The sequence below is a fragment of the Saccopteryx leptura genome, chromosome 1 (assembly GCF_036850995.1).
Source record: "Saccopteryx leptura isolate mSacLep1 chromosome 1, mSacLep1_pri_phased_curated, whole genome shotgun sequence".
NCBI classification, from domain to species: domain Eukaryota; kingdom Metazoa; phylum Chordata; class Mammalia; order Chiroptera; family Emballonuridae; genus Saccopteryx; species Saccopteryx leptura.
In genome coordinates, this window is record NC_089503.1 from 243,088,366 (window position 1) to 243,106,285 (window position 17,920).

Below are 17,920 nucleotides of genomic sequence, written 5' to 3' on the forward strand. Positions count from 1 at the left end.
GCACCTAATCTTCATTTCCTCAACTGTAAAATGGGAGAAATACCTTTTCAGTTATAGGAGTTTGGGTGGGATTAGATCACACATGGTATAAATTTAAAAATGTAGATATTAAATTACAAGCACATGACGCTGGCTCCCTTCCACCTTCTAAAAGTGTTTCCATGCGTCACTCAACTCTTGGAACTCTTGTTTGCATTATAATAAATGGGACCTATAGGTTAGGAAATCATACACAAAATATGACAGTGATAGAAGCAGATGCAAACAAATCCGGAATGAAATACATCAAAATGTGAATGGTGTTGCCTTGGGTTTGTGCACTTATACACACATAGATTTTATTCTCCTGGGTTTCCTGTGTTTGAACCTTTGCACATAATGTAGTAGTTAAGAGAAAGACCTCAGAGTCAGAAACTGTGTCTGATGTGCTTTTTGCAACTTTTAACTTCTCTGATTGGTCATCTGTAAAATGTAAACATATTCTTCTTCTGTAGGATTCTTTTGATGATTAAATGAGATGATACAAGTAAGGAGTTCAGCATATGGCTTTGTCTAAATTAGTGCTAAAGAAAATGCATTATTATTATTATTATTATTATTGAATGAACATGTATTCATTTTTAATTGAATTTACTGGGGTGACATTGGTTAATAAAACAATATAGGCTTCAGGTGTACAATTCTATATCATCTGTATATTGTATTGTGTGTTCACCATCCCAAGTCAAGTCTCCATTAATTACCATTTGTCCCCCTGTCGGGTAAACAAGTGTGTTTAGGTTTGCTGGTAGTATTTTGCATTGATGTGGGGCAGCGCAGGGCAGCAGATTGCAAATTGCTATTGTTTGCCGGAGAGTGGGTATTTCTGCCCAGGCTGTTTTGGCTTGGGAGTCTGGGTTGTGAGTCCAGAGTGCTGAGGGGCTTGGGAGCTCTGCTGGACTGGCCTGTTGGCTGGGGAGCGCTGAGGCTGGGGGTGGGGGTGGCTGTGAGTCTGGAAGAGTCCAGAGAGAGGGAGGGAAGCAGTCTTCCCTGCCTGTTGGCCCATCCACCCTTATGCGACTTTAATAAACAGAACAGCCCACCATTTTCTGGCTCCACAGTTCCTTTACCATCTGCCCAATGGGAACCTGCGTGGCCACAACGACAGCCACTGGCTTTATATCCCTCTTACCCTCTCTTACCTCCTCCACGCCCCTTTCCCTCTGGTAATCACCATACTGTTATTTGTGTCTGTGAGGGGTATTTCTTCCTTAAATGAAATCATTTTATATATTGTTGGATTTGATTTGCTAATATTTTGTTAAGGATTTTTGCATGTACATTCATGCGCACTATTGGTCTGTACTGTATACCATTGATATATTCATTTTATAATTTAAAAAATCTCTTCAAAAATAAACGTTTAAGTTTAGCTTGGTTTTGCAGATTAGGTATAAAAAATTCATAGTGAAATAAGAGTAGCAGATATTATCTTCCAACTCTAGACAAATGCTACAGCTTGTGCCTACATGCTTGGCTCATGTGCTACCAAGTGGGGACCTCACATCCTCTGATAAGCTCAGCTTTTAAGAAGTGAAAAAATTCCTTGTAAAATATACAGCTCTGAAATGAAAATGCTGACTAGACAATAAATGTCACAGGGCCAGAGAGCAAAAGAACAGCCAAAACTCCCTTGGGTCTTGAAAACTAAGTTGTACAGATATTTTGCCTTCCAGAGCCTAGAAGCTCAGCTCTGGAAGCAGATCTTCCTGGCATAACCATAAAAATAAATCTAGAATACTATAGTTACTCAAATATTCAAATGTTTATTAAGTTCATAGAACTTACTCTGGAATTTTAGAGCCTTAAGTAAATTTAGAGATCACTCAAATTGACTCTGTTTTTAAACAAAGAAATTGAAACCTAGGCAGGTCAGGTGACTTGTTCAAGGATATAGAGGGAATTCTATTTTAAACCAGCTAAAATTCAATTAACCCTCCTACACTTTTATCATTTATGAATGCTAATCTTCCCTCTAGTCAACTTCCTATTTGGTCTTTATATCAAGTGGTCTAGGAGGTTACTGGTCTCATTTGAGTACTCTCTAGGCATCAGTTCATTCATTCATTCTACCAACATCTATGAGCAAGACATAGCCCCCACTCTCCAGGAAGCCACATCTGCTTAGAGACTGACATACGCTAGAATAGCAAAAGTGGGAACACCATGACACCAGCTCCAAACAACAAAATGCCCATCTACAGACTCTCTCTTCCCTCTATTCCACCCAGCCCTCTTTTGTAGCCTTTCATAGACCCTTTCAGACTCAGTACCCTGTGAGTTCTCAGACTCTGAAACAATGAGCTCATCCCCGGGGCCCCCACCATCCCCAGACTGCTGATAATCCTTTCCCAGAGAGTGTGAGCTAGCTGATGCCCTGCAGGCAGAAGTGGGCCTTTGAGGCAGTGATGGGTCCCAGCACCTCTGAGACTCTGATTCAGTGAATTTGGGATGGGACTTGGAAAACCCAGTATTCTAAACACTCTCTGGCGAGTCAGATCATCTGCCTCATCTGGGAACATCAATGTGGTGTTTACTCCATCAACCCGTCTGCCTTCCCTTAGTCACAGCACCTCTTGGGCATTTGCTGCCACAGACCTAAGATCCCACCCCGCACACACACACCAGGTCGATCAGAAACTCTTTCCTCCTCCACTGGAATCTAAAATTGAGATATGGAATTCTAGCCAGCCTCTGTTGGCTTTATAACTAAAATCCATCCATTCATCCACCATTAAACAGTCACTCATTAATGAGTTCCACAGATTGGAGAAACAAAAGTAAAGGCCTCCTCTCTCGTGGAGCTTATTTTCTGTTGGGGCAGTTGGTTAAACCGGAAACAAATGAGCATAATAATATCTCAGGTTCTGAGAAGTGCTAAGAAGACACACAAAACAGGTCAAGGCACCGGATTGACAGGAGCTGCTATTTTACATGAGGTGGCCAGCAAAGTCCTCTCTGATAAGGGACATGTGCCTAGATCCCCAAAGTAAGTAAAGGGGAGAGGGGTGGCATTGTGGGGAAAGAGTCTTCCAGGCAAAGGGACCAGAGAGCACAGCAGCTGCAAGGTAGGCGCCTGGGAGGCCCAGTGCGCCTGGTGCCCGCCCTCGAGCAACCGTGGTGAGGCAGTGGAGCTGGGAAGGAGAGGACGGGAAGGGAAGCTAGGCCAGGCTTGTTTCTGTAAAGGGCCAGGTAGAAAGTATTTCAGGTTTTGTGGGCCATATGGCTTCTGTCACAACTTCCCAGCTCTGCTGCTGTAGCTCGAAAGCAGGTGTAGACAACATGTACACAAGTGAGTACGGCTACGTTCCAATCAAAGCCTGTTTACTGCAATGGGTGGTGGGCCGTATTTGGCCTGCACTGCGTGCTGACCCCGGTTGTAGGCCAGGACAAGGACTTTGGCTGTTATTTTGAGTGAGACAAAACCATTGGAGAGTTTAAAGTAGAGCAGTGATATGATCTAAGCTCTACCTCAAATATATTTCCTCTAGCTGACCTGTGTTTTGAAAATTCACCATGGCTGCTCCCTGTAGAATGAATCATATGGGGTAAGGGCAGAAGCAGGAGGTGATAGGTAAGAGACATTGATGGCCTGGACCAGGGTAGAGGCAGTGGAGACGGTGAGACGGAAGTGGTCAGAATCCGGCTATATTTTGATGGTAGAGTTGACAGGATTTCCTGATAAATTAAACACAGAGTAGGAGAGAAAATGAATCCCAGAATGACTCTGAGATCCATAGCCTGAGACACAATTGAGTGAGAGAACAGAGCTGCAATAGATGGAGCTAGGGGAGACTGCAAGAGAAGTAGAAGTTTGGGAGAGGATTATGGGTTTGAGTCTTCACATGGAAGTCAGACATCCCATGACGATAGCAAGGAGGCAGGCAGATATGTGAGGTGGGGTTGTGGGAGGATATTGGAGCCACCATTACAAATCTGGGCACCACTGGTTAAAAATAGGAGTTCCAGCTACGTGACTAGATGAGATCACCTGAGGAGTGGCAAGAGAGCAGCCTATGGCATCACATTAGCCTGAGAGCATCACAAAAAACATCATGCCACAGACTGCCTGGCAACTGAGAATCCTGGGCAGCAGTGGGGAAATGAGAATTTCATCAGCCTGCTCTGTGGCCATTTCCTGACACTTAGCCTTGAGCTTCAGCGTTGGTATGCATATGTGTGCAATTGCTCACACTCACCTGCATCTTACATACACAGAGCTATATACAGCTGGATGGGGGTGCCAGCGACAGACACATCCTAATTGATGGCTATAGTTGGCTGAATGGTGGCCCCCAAAAGGTATGTCCATGCCCTAACTGCTAGAACCTGTCATGTGACCTCACTTGACAAAAAGGTCTTTGTAAATGTAATTAAGTTAAGGATCTCAAGATGAGATCATTCTGGACTATCTGGGTGACTCCTAACTCTAATGACGTGTCCTTAGGAAGAAGAGGAGAAGGGGATGTGAAGACAGAGGCCAGACTGGAGTTATGCAGCCACAAGCCAAGGAGGCCTGGAGCCAGCAGCTGCAGGCGGAGGCGAGCAGACACCCCCCCCCCCCCCGCCCCCGCCACCACCCGCCCGTGCATTTGGAAGGAGCACAGACTTCCCACCTCTCACTATGGGACTTCCAGCCCCCAGAACTGTGGGAGAATACGTTTCCTTAGTTTCGAGCCACCACTTTTTTGGTAATTTGTTTCAACAACCAGAGGAATCAAGTACAAAAGCTACACATGGTTCCAAGTTCTCAACACACCTAAGAGATAATTTTTGAAGACACTGATTGATGAACAAAACAATAGAAGTTAGCATAACGTATCCCACTCTGAGAGCATTCATTTTGCTGTGATAAAAGCCTCTATCTAACCAAGACATTCAGCAATGCAACTGCCAGATTAAAAATAGAAATGTAACAGGCACCTGGCTGCTAATTTGTTGATATAATGAATGCAGTCACGGATAAATGGGGGGCGGCCCTGGCTTTGGCGTGCTTGCCTCGAGCCCGCTCTGCGGCTGGCCCTCTGTGGGTAGGTGGGCGCCTGGTGAGCACACACAGGAAATGGGGAGGAGAAAGGAGAAGGCCCTGGTGAATATACTCTTTTTATATCATTGTGAGCGTCTCTGCGGCATCAGTTTGTGGTTTCCTGGCTAAACCCTTGGCTCTCAGGGTTTTAGGGACTGTTCTCACATATGGGGGCTGGCCTGGTCTGGTTCTGCTTGCTCTCTTTAGGGTAACCTTTCTTTTAGAAACAGCAACTTCCCAGGACAGACACTCATGCCTTCCTCCTCTTGCGCCTCCACCTTGTGGTCTTGCACCTCACAGCATCCAAAGGGGGAAAGCAGGGATTGTTCTGGAGACAAAGAACCTGATCGGAGGAACTGTGGTCTGGAGACTGCTCTGCTGACCACACGGAGCAGCTGGCCCTGTGTCTCAGCTCGGGCTGCTGTCACAGAATACCAGAGGCTGGGTGGCCTATAAGACAAACATTTCTTTCTCACAGTTCTAGAGGCTGTGGAGTCCCGGATCAAGGTGCCAGCAGCACTGGTTTTCGGTGAGGGCTCCCTTCCTCGTTTGCAGATGGCTGCCTTCTTGCTGTGCCCTACCATGGCGGGGAGAGGGCTCTGGTCTTGTCATCTTCTTACAAGGACATTAATCCCATCATGGGAGCCCTTGTGACCTCATCTAAACTTAATCATCTTCCAAAGGACCCCCTCTTCCTAATACCATCACACCGGGGGCTAGGGCTTCAATATGTGGATATGGTTCCAGACCAGAACACCCTGTGTTCGGCTAAGTGATGGGCTTAAACACTAAACTCACAGGGATAATTCCCTGAAGACTATAGGGTAGGATGGGCCACAATATCTGAGATCTACCTCTCTGAACATGCCAGAATGTATGGTGTGACCACTGAATGGACTGGGGAAGTCAGTGAGGGCCAGTGTGTGCAGAACAGGCTGCATCTGGGACTGGACGCTGTCCTCCTTACACATCAGGCAAGCGGCACCCGCTGGCCACCCCTAAAGCCTGGGAGCCTTGATCTGAGGGGAGGACACACATCCTGGCAGGGAGGGCACAGGATGCCACAGTCTCTGTGCCTCCTGGGGATGTAAATGTGCATTCTGAGTGGGGTGATGCTTTGAGACAAAACAAGAATGGATCTTGAACATGGCTTTTTAGCATAATTGTAGCTGGCCAAGGGAGAGGGTCTTGGATGTGGGCCCCCCCCCCTGCATGCTGGGAACCACACTGTATCACAGACAAGTGCCTGCTTCTCTGCCTAATATCCTCCCTGTGACCCTGACCTGTGGTGGCGCAGTGGATCAAGTGTCGACCTGGAGCACTGAGGTTGCTGGTTTGAAACCCTGGGCTTGCCTGGTCAAGAAACATATAGGAGTTGATGCTTCCTGCTCCTCCCCCCCTTCTCTCTCTCTCTCTTCTCTAAAATGAATAAATAAATAAAAATAATTAAAGAAAATAAGATCAGAGCAGAAATAAACGACAGATAGACTAAAAAATATTAAAAATACATATATATCCTCCCTGTGAGACACAGGGTCTGATGGTGGGCAGAGAGGGGCCCATGCAGACAGTGGCTCAGCTGAAATTAGCCGAAGAGAGAAAACATCATGAGCAAGCAAGACAGTGCGAGGGAGAGAAAGGAGCAAATACAGCACTAAAAGTAGGGGACCATATAATTTACCCCCAGAATACTGATGCTCTTGACATTGTCAAGGGCACTGTTACTAGTCATCTGTGAATAATGTGTGTGAACTAGGACTGTCAGAGACAAACCAGGACATATGGTCAGCCTGTCCAACCTACCCAATAAGAAAATGAGTGAAGAGGAGAAAGAGAAAGGAGAAGGGGGAAAGAAGTATGAAAGAGAGAGAGGAGAGAATATGAAAGAGAGTCTGAGAGACGCCCTGTGTGGGCACGTCTGGGTGGCTCTTTGCTGCTTGTTTACAAAGTGATCTTAACCCCTTTCCCAGACAAGCAAATTAGCATGTTAGAGAAATATATAATGATATAAGCCTCCACTTGCTACAGAGATTCAGAGCTCCCAAACAAGCACAATTTCCAACAAATATCAAACAAAAAGAAAATGGAAAATCAAGAGCAAGATTTTGCTCAGTTCTCTTCAACGCCTGTTTAATGTCTGGTGGGTCCTAAGCACAAGGGCCAGCCCTTATTCACACAGCTTTTAACAGCACAGACAAAGCTCGTGAGGCTATTATATTCACCTAGAAAGAAGTGGGGAATAAAAAGAAACACACGAATTCAGCAAGAGAGCATGGAGTACCTATGATTTGGAAATGTGCTACCAATGGACTCGCCAAGGTGATTCTTGATTGCTTCTACTTGATCAGACACAGCTAGATAGGGGTGCTGGAACTTCAGGAGTGTTCTTATGTAAGGACAAGTATTTGGCAAGCTTGAAAGGGCTGGCAGCATTTTGAGCATGGGAAAGTTGGTGAAAGAAGATATGGAGCTGAAAGTAGAAAAATCCCATCAAAGGACAAAGCCCAGCTAGGGAAGGAAAGCGCAAGAGTGAGTCGGGAAGTAGAAGGTGGGAGGGGCTTTTCTGAGAGAGTCTCAGGCAGGAAAGCTGGGTCTGGATCTCCAAGACTGGATGCAGGGTCCACAAACAGGCCCTGACAGCAAAGCTGTTCCTTGATGTTTGAGGCAGGCTCTTTTGTACTCTATACTCTCACAGAACCTCTTTCTTCCTATCAGAGTACTTGCCTCTACTTGTAAAGGTTCATTCATTAGTGCGAGTCCATGTCAGGCTTGCCCTTGGCCTGCAAGCTCCATGAAAACGGGGTACATCTGTGTTTGGGGCATGATGATATTCCACAGGTCATAACATGCATAGAGCAGATGCATGGGGGCGCTCAACAAATATTTGTGGAATGGGTGATGAAATTATGTAGGATTCTTTTATTAATGATCTCACCCACAGCCATGGCTTCAACCACCCCGCAGAGGCTGACAACACTCAAATGTCTATCTCCATCCAGCCCAGTTTTCTCTTCCATAATCGTGTACCAAACAGTCTACTCAACATTTTCACATGAAAATGTTAGAGCATCTCAATTGCACTCGACAGGTCCAAAACTGAACTTGTGAACCCCACACTCCCCAGTTAGTCTCTCCTCAAGTGTTCTTCATTTTAGGGAGTGGGACCCTGTCCACCAGAATCAGGGCTTCCAGTCTTGACACCTCCTTCTTTGTTCCTGCGTCTTCTGTCTATCAGCAAAACCTTCCATTTCCATCTCCTAAAATTCTCAGCATTGCAATTACTTTTCTCCAAACATCATGGTGGTTAAGAGTGCAGGCTCTGGAGGTGGGCTGACTGGGTTTGAAAATAGGCTCCATTTACTAGCAATTTGCTTAACTCCTCTGGACTTTATTTCCTTATATACAAAATGGAGATAACAACAGTATTGCTTCATAGGGGTTTTTTTTTAAGTCTGTAGGATAATGCATATGCGTGCTTTCAAAAGTGCTAGCTGCTGTCATCACCACTATCACCTTGACCTTCCGCAGTAGTATTGCCATTGTCCTCATCATCATCATCATCACCATCATCATCATCACTATTGCCATCATGATCATTATCACCACCATTAGTACCACCATCACCATCACCACCATCCTCCTCAACACCACCATCACCATTACAAGCGTCATTATGACCACGCCATCATTACCATCAACACAGTCGTCACCATGACTACAATCCTAGTCTCAGCTACCATCCTCTCTCATCTGGATTACTGCAATAGTCAACTAATGCCTCCCCATACCCATTCTTACCTTCTTCCAATCTTTTTTCCACTATGTAACCCAAGAGATCTTTTAAAATTGCAATCTTGTGGAATTTATATGCTTAAACTCTTATCAGTGTCTTCCCACAAGAGATGGGGTAAAATACAACATCGTTAATGTGGTTGACATAGCCAACCTTGGCCATTCTTCAGCTTCAAACCTTCCCTGTGCCTGCTCACTTCAGGACCTTCACATATGCTTTTCCTTCTGCAGGTAACACTGTTCCTCTTGCCCTCTCTTTCCTTCCTGCCATGATAATAACCTCTCTGAAATGTTGCTTATACCCGTTGTCTCCACTCTCTAATTGACTGCACAGCGCCTTCTGCTCCATCTCTCCAATGAAACTGCCCAGCAAAAAGTCATTATAGCACCTGGTGCTGAAGCCAATGAACCTATTTTTAGCCTTATCTGACTTGACCTTTCTGGGTGTCTGACACAGCTAACCACTCTTTCCTCAAAGTTTCATCTGCCTTTGTCTCTCGCCTGCCTGGTTTTTGTTTCTTTTTATCTTTCTCTGGATGATTCATCATTTTCCTTCACTTGTTCCTCTTTCACTACCAGCCCCTAACAGTCAATTTTCCAAGGTTTCCTAATTGGAACTCCTTTTCTCTTGCTCTGCTCATTCTCTGCAGGTACGTCTATTCATTCCCATGGTATCCATTGTGTAATAACTCCTAAATCCTCATCTCCAGGTCCTTTCTCCTTCCTGAACTCCAGGCCCACGTTCCTCCATGGGGCGCTTTATAAACACAACACGTGTAAAGCTGAAATCTTGAAAGGCCCTTTCTTTCTTTGTTAGCTCACTGAATGAGACCAACACCCATTCAGTCGCCCAAGCAAAAGCTTGAATAATCCTGTCTCCTACCTTTCTCTCCACGCCTACGTCTAGTTAATCATCAAATGCTGTTGATTCTGCCTCCTGGGGTGCACTGAGATCTATTGACTTGCCTTTGTTCCCAATGCCACTCCCTTGGTTCAGGCCCTCATCGTTCCTGCTGGCACTTGGGCCACAGCTCCCTAATCCATCCCCCTTCCACAAGCCTTTCCTCCCCTCTGCCCTTTGTGCACTGCTGTCAGAGCTCAGGGAAAAGAGATCCCCAAATGCTTTTCCAGAGGTCCAACTTTTAAAGAAGGATTTCTGGGGCAATTAAGAAATGGTTTACTTACAAAAACACTCCCTCTGTGGCCCTTTCTTAGTGATTCACCCGGCATATCAGCATATTTAAAGTTCTGATAAGACTTGCCACAAAGAAATCTGTTCAGAACTGTTTAATCACACATTTCTGAAACTTCTTTAACCATAAAACCCCCGTCTCCAGAACACACATCTTAACATCTTGCAGGATACTATCTGCTGCTTCGGAACACAAATCTGATCATCTTCTCCATTTGGAAATATGACAGATAAGTAGATAAACAATAAAAGAAGACAAGCTGAACATTATTCTATGGGCAATTAGAAACCCTTGCAGGTTCCTGAGCAGGGCAACGACCTAATATCCACACAATCAATAGCTTTCGATGATTGCACTCCTGCGACCTGTAGGTGCTTCTCATCTACCATCTCTAACCCTTACAACGAGGCTGCATGTGGGTATGACCCTCCGGTGAGGGGACTGAAGCAAAATTGGTTAAGTGTTGGGTCTAAGGCTATATAACAAATAAGTAGAAAGCAGTATTTGGCCCAAGATGTTGGTGGCTTTAAGCCATGGCTGTTTGCAATAAACAGGTGATATTTTGCCTGCAGGGTTGGAAACAGGAAAAACCAGAAGGCTTGGGCATGAATTCTTAGAAGGCCAGCACATCTTCCTTTGTTCTCCTTCTCTGTTCTCACACCCTTCCAGATAATACCTCTTAAACTTGGGTCACCTTACCCTTTCCGTAGCCTATTGTATTTTTTCCCCTTATGCGCCCAGCAAGACATCAGACAGACAACTCTAGAAAAGCCTCTCCCCTGCTTACAAACTGTGTGTTTCTCCCTTGTGCTTGAACAAGTCCAAAGTCCTCAACCCAATATTCCAGGCCCTCCCTATCTGCCTTCAACTAAACCTTTCTAATCTCGACTTTAGACACTTTTCTAAATATAAGCCACGCTCCAGCCTAACCAACTACTCACTGTTCTGCCGCCTCCCTGCCTTTGTCCTTGCCATTCCCTCCTCGCAGAAAGCCCTCTGTTCTCAGATCTGCCACTTCAAATCTGCCTGCCCGTCAGGTCCCTGTTCACTAACTCCACAGAACACATCCTGATCTGGACCATCTGGACCAGGGGTCCCCAAACTTTTTACACAGGGGGCCAGTTCACTGTCCCTCAGACCGTTGGAGGGCCGGACTATAAAAAAAACTATGAACAAATCCCTGTGCACACTGCACATATCTTATTTTAAAGTAAAAAAACAACACAGGAATAAATACAATATTTAAAATAAAGAACAAGTAAATTTAAATCAACAAACTGACCAGTATTTCAATGGGAACTATGCTCCTCTCACTGACCATCAATGAAAGAGGTGCCCCTTCCGGAAGTGTGGCGGGGGGCCGGATAAATGGCCTCAGGGGGCCGCATGCGGCCCATGGGCTGTAGTTTGGGGATCCCTGGTCTGGACACTCATTGGTTTTCAGCAAAAAGGCAGAGAGGCGCCCTCAAACTTGGAGGTCAGGCTAACTTCTGAACGTTGCACCAGTAAAACCCACAGTGGATGGCATCAGCTCTCTGTAAAGACGATACACCCAAAGGAAGCCTCAAAAAAAGTAGAGTGTTAAGGAGATGTGAAAACACCTCCTGGAAGAAGGTCCTGAGGGCTCACTCTTAGGACACAATTGCACTTACATACCCTGAACCATGAGATGAGCACATAAGGGACTAATCAAATCAGTTACAGGAAACAGAGGGAGTAACCAAACCATAATCAATTGTGACAACTGGCCATGGCAGAGACCTAATCAATTACATCCTGCTCTGCTGTGTTGAAGCCTCCCGTGTGCCGCAGTCGATGGAAAGCAGCCAGGCAGACAGAAACGCAAACGGTGCCGCCAGCACCGACCAGAACAGAGGCTCTTTGAGTTTTTTTGAGTTTGGGGGATGCTGACTTTGAGGATAAGGGAAGGACTGGCAGTGAGAGGATTGGAGGTCATTTATCCAGCTTCCTCTGACTTGGTTTTCCCAAAAGTCCCCTGCTTCCTTTGTTCAAATTACCATCCCACCAAACAACCCTTTGAGAACCAATCTGGCCTTCTTTGGCATCATCAGAAAGGAATATTCTGGGCAGTAGGAAGGATTGTCCTCATTGTATCTACCTCATGGGGTCGTTGGGAAGACTCAGTGAGATAAGGTAGGTAGAGGAATGGACCCAGGCTGTACACCTGAAATCTTCAATACGTGCAGGCCTTCAAATCAATCAGTCACTGTATTAGAACTGTTTCTGGGACAAGTGTTCATACGTTTGGTTAAGCTGAACTGGCTTCCTGGTGGCCTGATGACAGTGAGCAGCTGGACTTGCAAAACAGATCGCGTGACCCTGAGCCAGTTGAAGTATTGCCCCAGAAAGGGCGTGCCAACCATTCCCCTGTTCTAGGGCATCTCTAGTTCATCACCACCCTCTAAATGCCCCCCACCAGCTCTGGTATCTAAGCTCCTAGCACATCTTATACCATTTTTGTTCTATTTTCAATTCCATCACTTGTGTATCTCTCTAATTCCAATTCCATTGGAGTGTAAACTCTTTGCTGCTAGGGGCTCTTACGTATCTTGCAGAGATTCAAATGTCATATATGTTTAATGAGTTGAAATAAGTTGAATCAAAGACAAAGCAAATGATCTGGGGTTTCATAACAAAAGCTATGAAATCTGTGCCCCGGGCTAGCGAAGTGGGCTGCAGACCCCTTGAGTGAAGGCCTGGCTCTATAGGCTGAGAACTTCCCCTGGGTGCCCTCAGCCCAGGGGTGGCTACAGGGGACGCTGCTAGGCTGAAGGAAGACCACTCAGCTTCCCAAGAAGGAAGACAGACAGACAGACAGACAGAGCAGGCACCGCCCGCCACACTCACCCGGATCTCAGTCTGCACAGTGCATTTAACCAGTTTGAAGTTCTTCCCGGGGTTGAAGCTGTTGCTGTAGAAGCAGACCTTGAGGATCCGCACATCTTCCTTTTCCACATCTGCTGGCACCACCACGGGCTCTGGAGGGCCTTCTGGCCCACGCAACGTGCCCACCTTCACTCGGCTCAGGGGCTCGGACACCCCAGACATCCTCTCAGGCAGCAACTAGGACCGGCACATTGCAGTCCTGCAGAGACAGCAGAGGGACAGCCCTGAAGTGAGTCCACGCAGGCTCACATGCCTCACCCCCAGGGACGGCACCCACCAAGCTGAGACCCACGCAAGCAATGCCTGCTCCCGTTCCCAGAAACCTCCCTTAAAGACGTTGGGGTTTATTGACTGGGGAACTGAAGCACAAAGGCTCAGTTTGCATACACATCCGGGTATGAGACCCAGACCTCAAACCCAGGCTGTGAGCACTCTCTCCTAGAAGCCCCCTCTCTCCAGGCCGTTTCTCCTCCCACACTGGCTCCCAGGAAAGCGGCCCAAACTCTGTAGATGAAGCTGTGAGAGGAGGCGGCCGCAGCATGGTTCCCAGGCACAGCTGAGCAGAAAAAGCAGAGGGGACAGTGGGAAACAGCAGGAGAGAAGTGGGGCCAAAGGGGAAACTGAGAGGAAGCAGAACTGGAGAATGGGTGACCTGAAGGCACTGGAACAGAGAGGCAGGAAAAGGCCCAGGGTTGGGGAGCAGTCTGCTCCCACCCAAAGATGCAGGCCGAACTTTCTGGGCAGAAGGCCATCTTTCTCTGCTGCAGAAGAATTCAGGAGGAATGACACTCCTGCTGCCCAATCTGGGAGGTGTTCTTGGAGGTGCAGTTCTGATGACAGTTTTGTTGACACTCATATGGACTATAAGAATTCTAGGAATCTTTAGGTCACCCTGAATCTCAGCAAAATTGGTCATTTTTTAAAATCTGAATTCATTGGGGTGACACTGGTTAACCAAATTACACAGGTCTCAGATGCACAATTTTACAACACCTCTACTGTACACTGCATTGTGTGTTCACCCCCCAAGTCAAGTCTCTGTCCAGCACCATCCCCCCACCCAGCAATCACCACATTGAGGGTTTTTTTGTTTTTTTATTATTATTATTTTTTTTTTTACAGGGACAGAAAGAGGGATAGATAGGGACAGACAGACAGGAACGGAGAGAGATGAGAAGCATCAATCATCAGTTTTTCATTGGGACTCCTTAGTTGTTCATTGATTGCTTTCTCATATGTGCCTTGACCGCGGGCCTTCAGCAGACCGAGTAACCCCTTGCTCGAGCCAGCGACCTTGGGTCCAAGCTGGTGAGCTTTTTTTTTTTTTTTTTTTGCTCAAGCCAGATGAGCCCACGCTCAAGCTGGCAACCTTGGGGTCTTGAACCTGGGTCCTTCCGCATCCCAGTCCGATGCTCTATTCACTGCGCCACCACCTGGTCAGGCACCACACTGTTTTCTGTGTCTATGAGTTGTTTATTTTTTTGTCCTTTTTTGCTCAATCTCTCCACCCCTTCTAGTGAGTCCCCCGTCCCTTCCTGACAGCTGTCATTCTGCTCTCTATCCATGAGTCCTTTTGATCCCACAGAACACTGTTGGCTTTACCCCCACTGGTCTAAAGCAGGAATGCCTGACGGGAGCAATGGAAGTCCTATCTCCAGTTCAGTGGTGTCAGCCTTAGTTCCACATTAAGATCCCCTGGGAAGGTTTTAAGAAAGCCTAAATCGGCCCTGGCCGGTTGGCTCAGCGGTAGAGCGTCGGCCTAGCGTGCGGAGGACCCGGGTTCGATTCCCGGCCAGGGCACATAGGAGAAGCGCCCATTTGCTTCTCCACCCCTCCGCCGCGCTTTCCTCTCTGTCTCTCTCTTCCCCTCCCGCAGCCAAGGCTCCATTGGAGCAAAGATGGCCCGGGCGCTGGGGATGGCCCTGTGGCCTCTGCCCCAGGCGCTAGAGTGGCTCTGGTCGCAACATGGCGACGCCCAGGATGGGCAGAGCATCACCCCCTGGTGGGCAGAGCGTCGCCCCATGGTGGGCGTGCCGGGTGGATCCCGGTCGGGCGCATGCGGGAGTCTGTCTGACTGTCTCTCCCTGTTTCCAGCTTCAGAAAAAAAAAAAAAAAAAAAAAGAAAGCCTAAATCCAGGCCCTATGCTCAGAGATGCCACTTAGTTGATCTGTGGAAGGCCTGGAATGGGCATTTTTGAGTTTCTAAGGATTTCTCTAACATTCAGCCTGGGTTGAGAACCACTGTTCTAGACTGAGCTTTGCTCTCATTCTGAGACCATACTCACAGAAAGATATCTATCTCCCTTCTAACAAAAGATTGGGGGGGGACATTTAAGAGAACATTCTGAGACAAGAAGTTGGGGACAAAAGGATGGAGTTGGCAATGTTAAAATACATATGCGGAGTCAAATATTTTTAAATGGAAGCAAAGTCTGTGTTCATTTCTTCACACTGTGCTAGGCGGTAGAACGGAAGATGCATGCACACAGTCTATAGCTTCAAAGAGTCATCCCTTTGAAAAAAAAAACAAGTATCAGGAGACAGGAAAGAGATGCTATGAGGACAAGGGAAGGAGCAGGGAATGTCCCTTTGTCAGGGAACAGACTACCATGGGCAGAGCACAAGCCCAAATCCACAGGACAGCCAGAATTTGGGACAAGACCAATGGAGAAAAGAATCTCCAGCCTGTTTCATCAAAGAGACTAATAAGAATATTTTAGAAGGATCCATGCATTTTTCAACAAATATCTTCTAAGCATGTCCTGTGTGCCACTGCTCTGCTATGTAACGGGCAGGTGCCTAAATTTCCCAAGACCCTCCATAAGGACTCCAGAGGAAGCAGCTTGAGAGGAAACCCCCTAGAAGAGTGGGGAGTGTGTGACATGGAGAGAAAGCCAGCCAAAGGAGGGGTTATTGATTTATCATCACTTGAGCAACTGCAGAGTAATTCCATAGAGCTAGCTACACCTCCCAGGAAAGGAGGACCAGGGCATTCACACACCACTTTCTACAGTCATCGTTGCCAGCACTTCGGTCAGTTCTGCACAAGGCAGAGTGGACGCAGGGGCCAGAGTTTCGGCACAAAGGTGCAGATGCTGGCATGTGGAAGTAAGCAGGAGAATACAGAAATGGCCAGGCTATCAGAGGGAGCAATGACAGATCTGCAACAAGCTGTGAAAATGAGGCAAGGGCATCTTGCCCCTGAAGAGCATCCACTCCAGTCATAGAGATAAACAGGCACAATATGCACACAGGTTAAGTAAATAACACACCCAAATTCAGGATCTGCTATGTCTACATGACCCCCAGCTTCAGTTCGTATAAACTAATTTTCAGGCGAGGGCTTCATGAGGCAGTTTTGTGAAACAAGTACGTGGGATAGGAAAAAATGGAGTGACATATGGCATCTGTCCCCAGGGACTTGATCCTTCTGATAGAAGTCAGAGTGCTGGCATTCCAAAGGTTACTTGGATACCAGGAGCATAATCAGTGCTATCACATTGGTTGGTGGGAATGTGAACTCAGAGCAGGATGTCTGCAGGTGTACCACGTGGCTCTGGGCAACCACAATGAAGGGGATGGAGGTGCCATTCAGTACGTGTCCCCCTGACCCTGGCAGCATTTTCAACCAAACAGTGCTAGTGCCTATAAGCCAACAGGAGACCCTCCAAGGACTTCCTGAAACACCAGGGAAGAGTGTAAGAAAGAACAGTTGAGTAGAAATAAGATGTCAGTAAAATTCAAGCGATCCGGCTGGTGCACTCTAAGAAACTCCATGTGCACGTAATAGGTGCATCATTTCCTGAAGAGAAGAGTGAAGGCAATAAGCCCTCTCTGAAAGGCAGAGCCCAGGTGCAGAGAGAGAGGAGGGGATTAGAAACCATGGTCTGAGGTCAGATCAAAGTCTTGGGTGGGGAGAAGATAGAAAGGGATTAGACCGCCAGAGTGCTTTTAAAGCTGTGCAGCTACAGCGAACAGTACAATGAAATGTGGCTCGTTTGAACTTGAGGGGCCAAGAGGATGTAAACACTTAACGAGGATGTGAGGCAACAGGAACACTGTTCATTCTAGTGCAAACTCTGGGAGACAGTTGTATAGTTTCTTACAAAACTAAACATACTCTGACTATGCACTCCAGCAATCGTGCTTCTTGGTATTTGCCCAAAGAAGTTGAAAACTATGTCCCCATAAAAATCTGCACATGGATGTTTAGAGCAGCTTTATTCATAATAGTTGCAATAATTGCTCAAACTTAGAAGCAGCCAAGATGTCCTTCAGTGGGTGAATCGATAAACTGTGGTACATCCAGACAATGGAATATTACTCCGTGCTTAAATATAAGCTCTATTAAGCCATGAAAAGACATGGAAGAACCTTATACATATATTACTAAGTAAAAGAAGCCAAACTGAAAAGGCCAGATATTCTGTGATTCTAACTACCAGTATACGACATTCTGGAAAAGGCAAAACTATGGCTACAATAGAAAGATCAGTGATTGCCAGGGTCTGAGGGAAGGAGGGATGCGAGAGGAAGCACAGGATTTTTAGGGCAATGAAAATACTCCTGTATGATATGATAATGGTGGCTACATGTCATCACGTAATTCCCCAAACTCACAGAATGTACAACACCAAGAGTATAACCCTATTGTAAACTGTGGACTTGGGTGATTATGCTGTTAATGTAGGTAGGTTCCTATTGTAACAAATGTGCCACTCTGGTGGGGACGTCAACAGAGGGGAATCTGTGTGGGTGTGGGGGGCAAGGCGTATGTAGGAAATCTCTGTACCTTCCTTTCAATTTTACTGTGTCTCTAGAACTATTTTTTTAAGTTTATTAAGAAGATATAATCATGTGAAACCACAGCCTGATCGCTGACCCCCTGCACAGCCTGACTGGGCATTGCTAGCCCATCGGAGTCAGCACCCTCCTCTTGCCCTGGCCAAAGAGAAATACTCGT

The 17,920-nt window shown here is 46.6% G+C and overlaps 1 protein-coding gene across 6 annotated transcripts in view; it reads right to left on the reverse strand.

The window, feature by feature from the left end:
- The window catches only part of PTK2B (protein tyrosine kinase 2 beta), a 132,113-nt gene that overhangs the window by 47,378 nt on the left and 66,815 nt on the right, over positions 1-17,920 (reverse strand). For all 6 annotated transcript variants that reach the window (XM_066341423.1, XM_066341414.1, XM_066341382.1 and 3 more), the window contains exon 2: positions 12,919-13,156. In XM_066341423.1, the coding sequence (XP_066197520.1) occupies positions 12,919-13,119 (201 nt within the window). In that variant the 5' untranslated portion in view covers positions 13,120-13,156. The remainder of the gene's footprint in view (positions 1-12,918; positions 13,157-17,920) is intronic.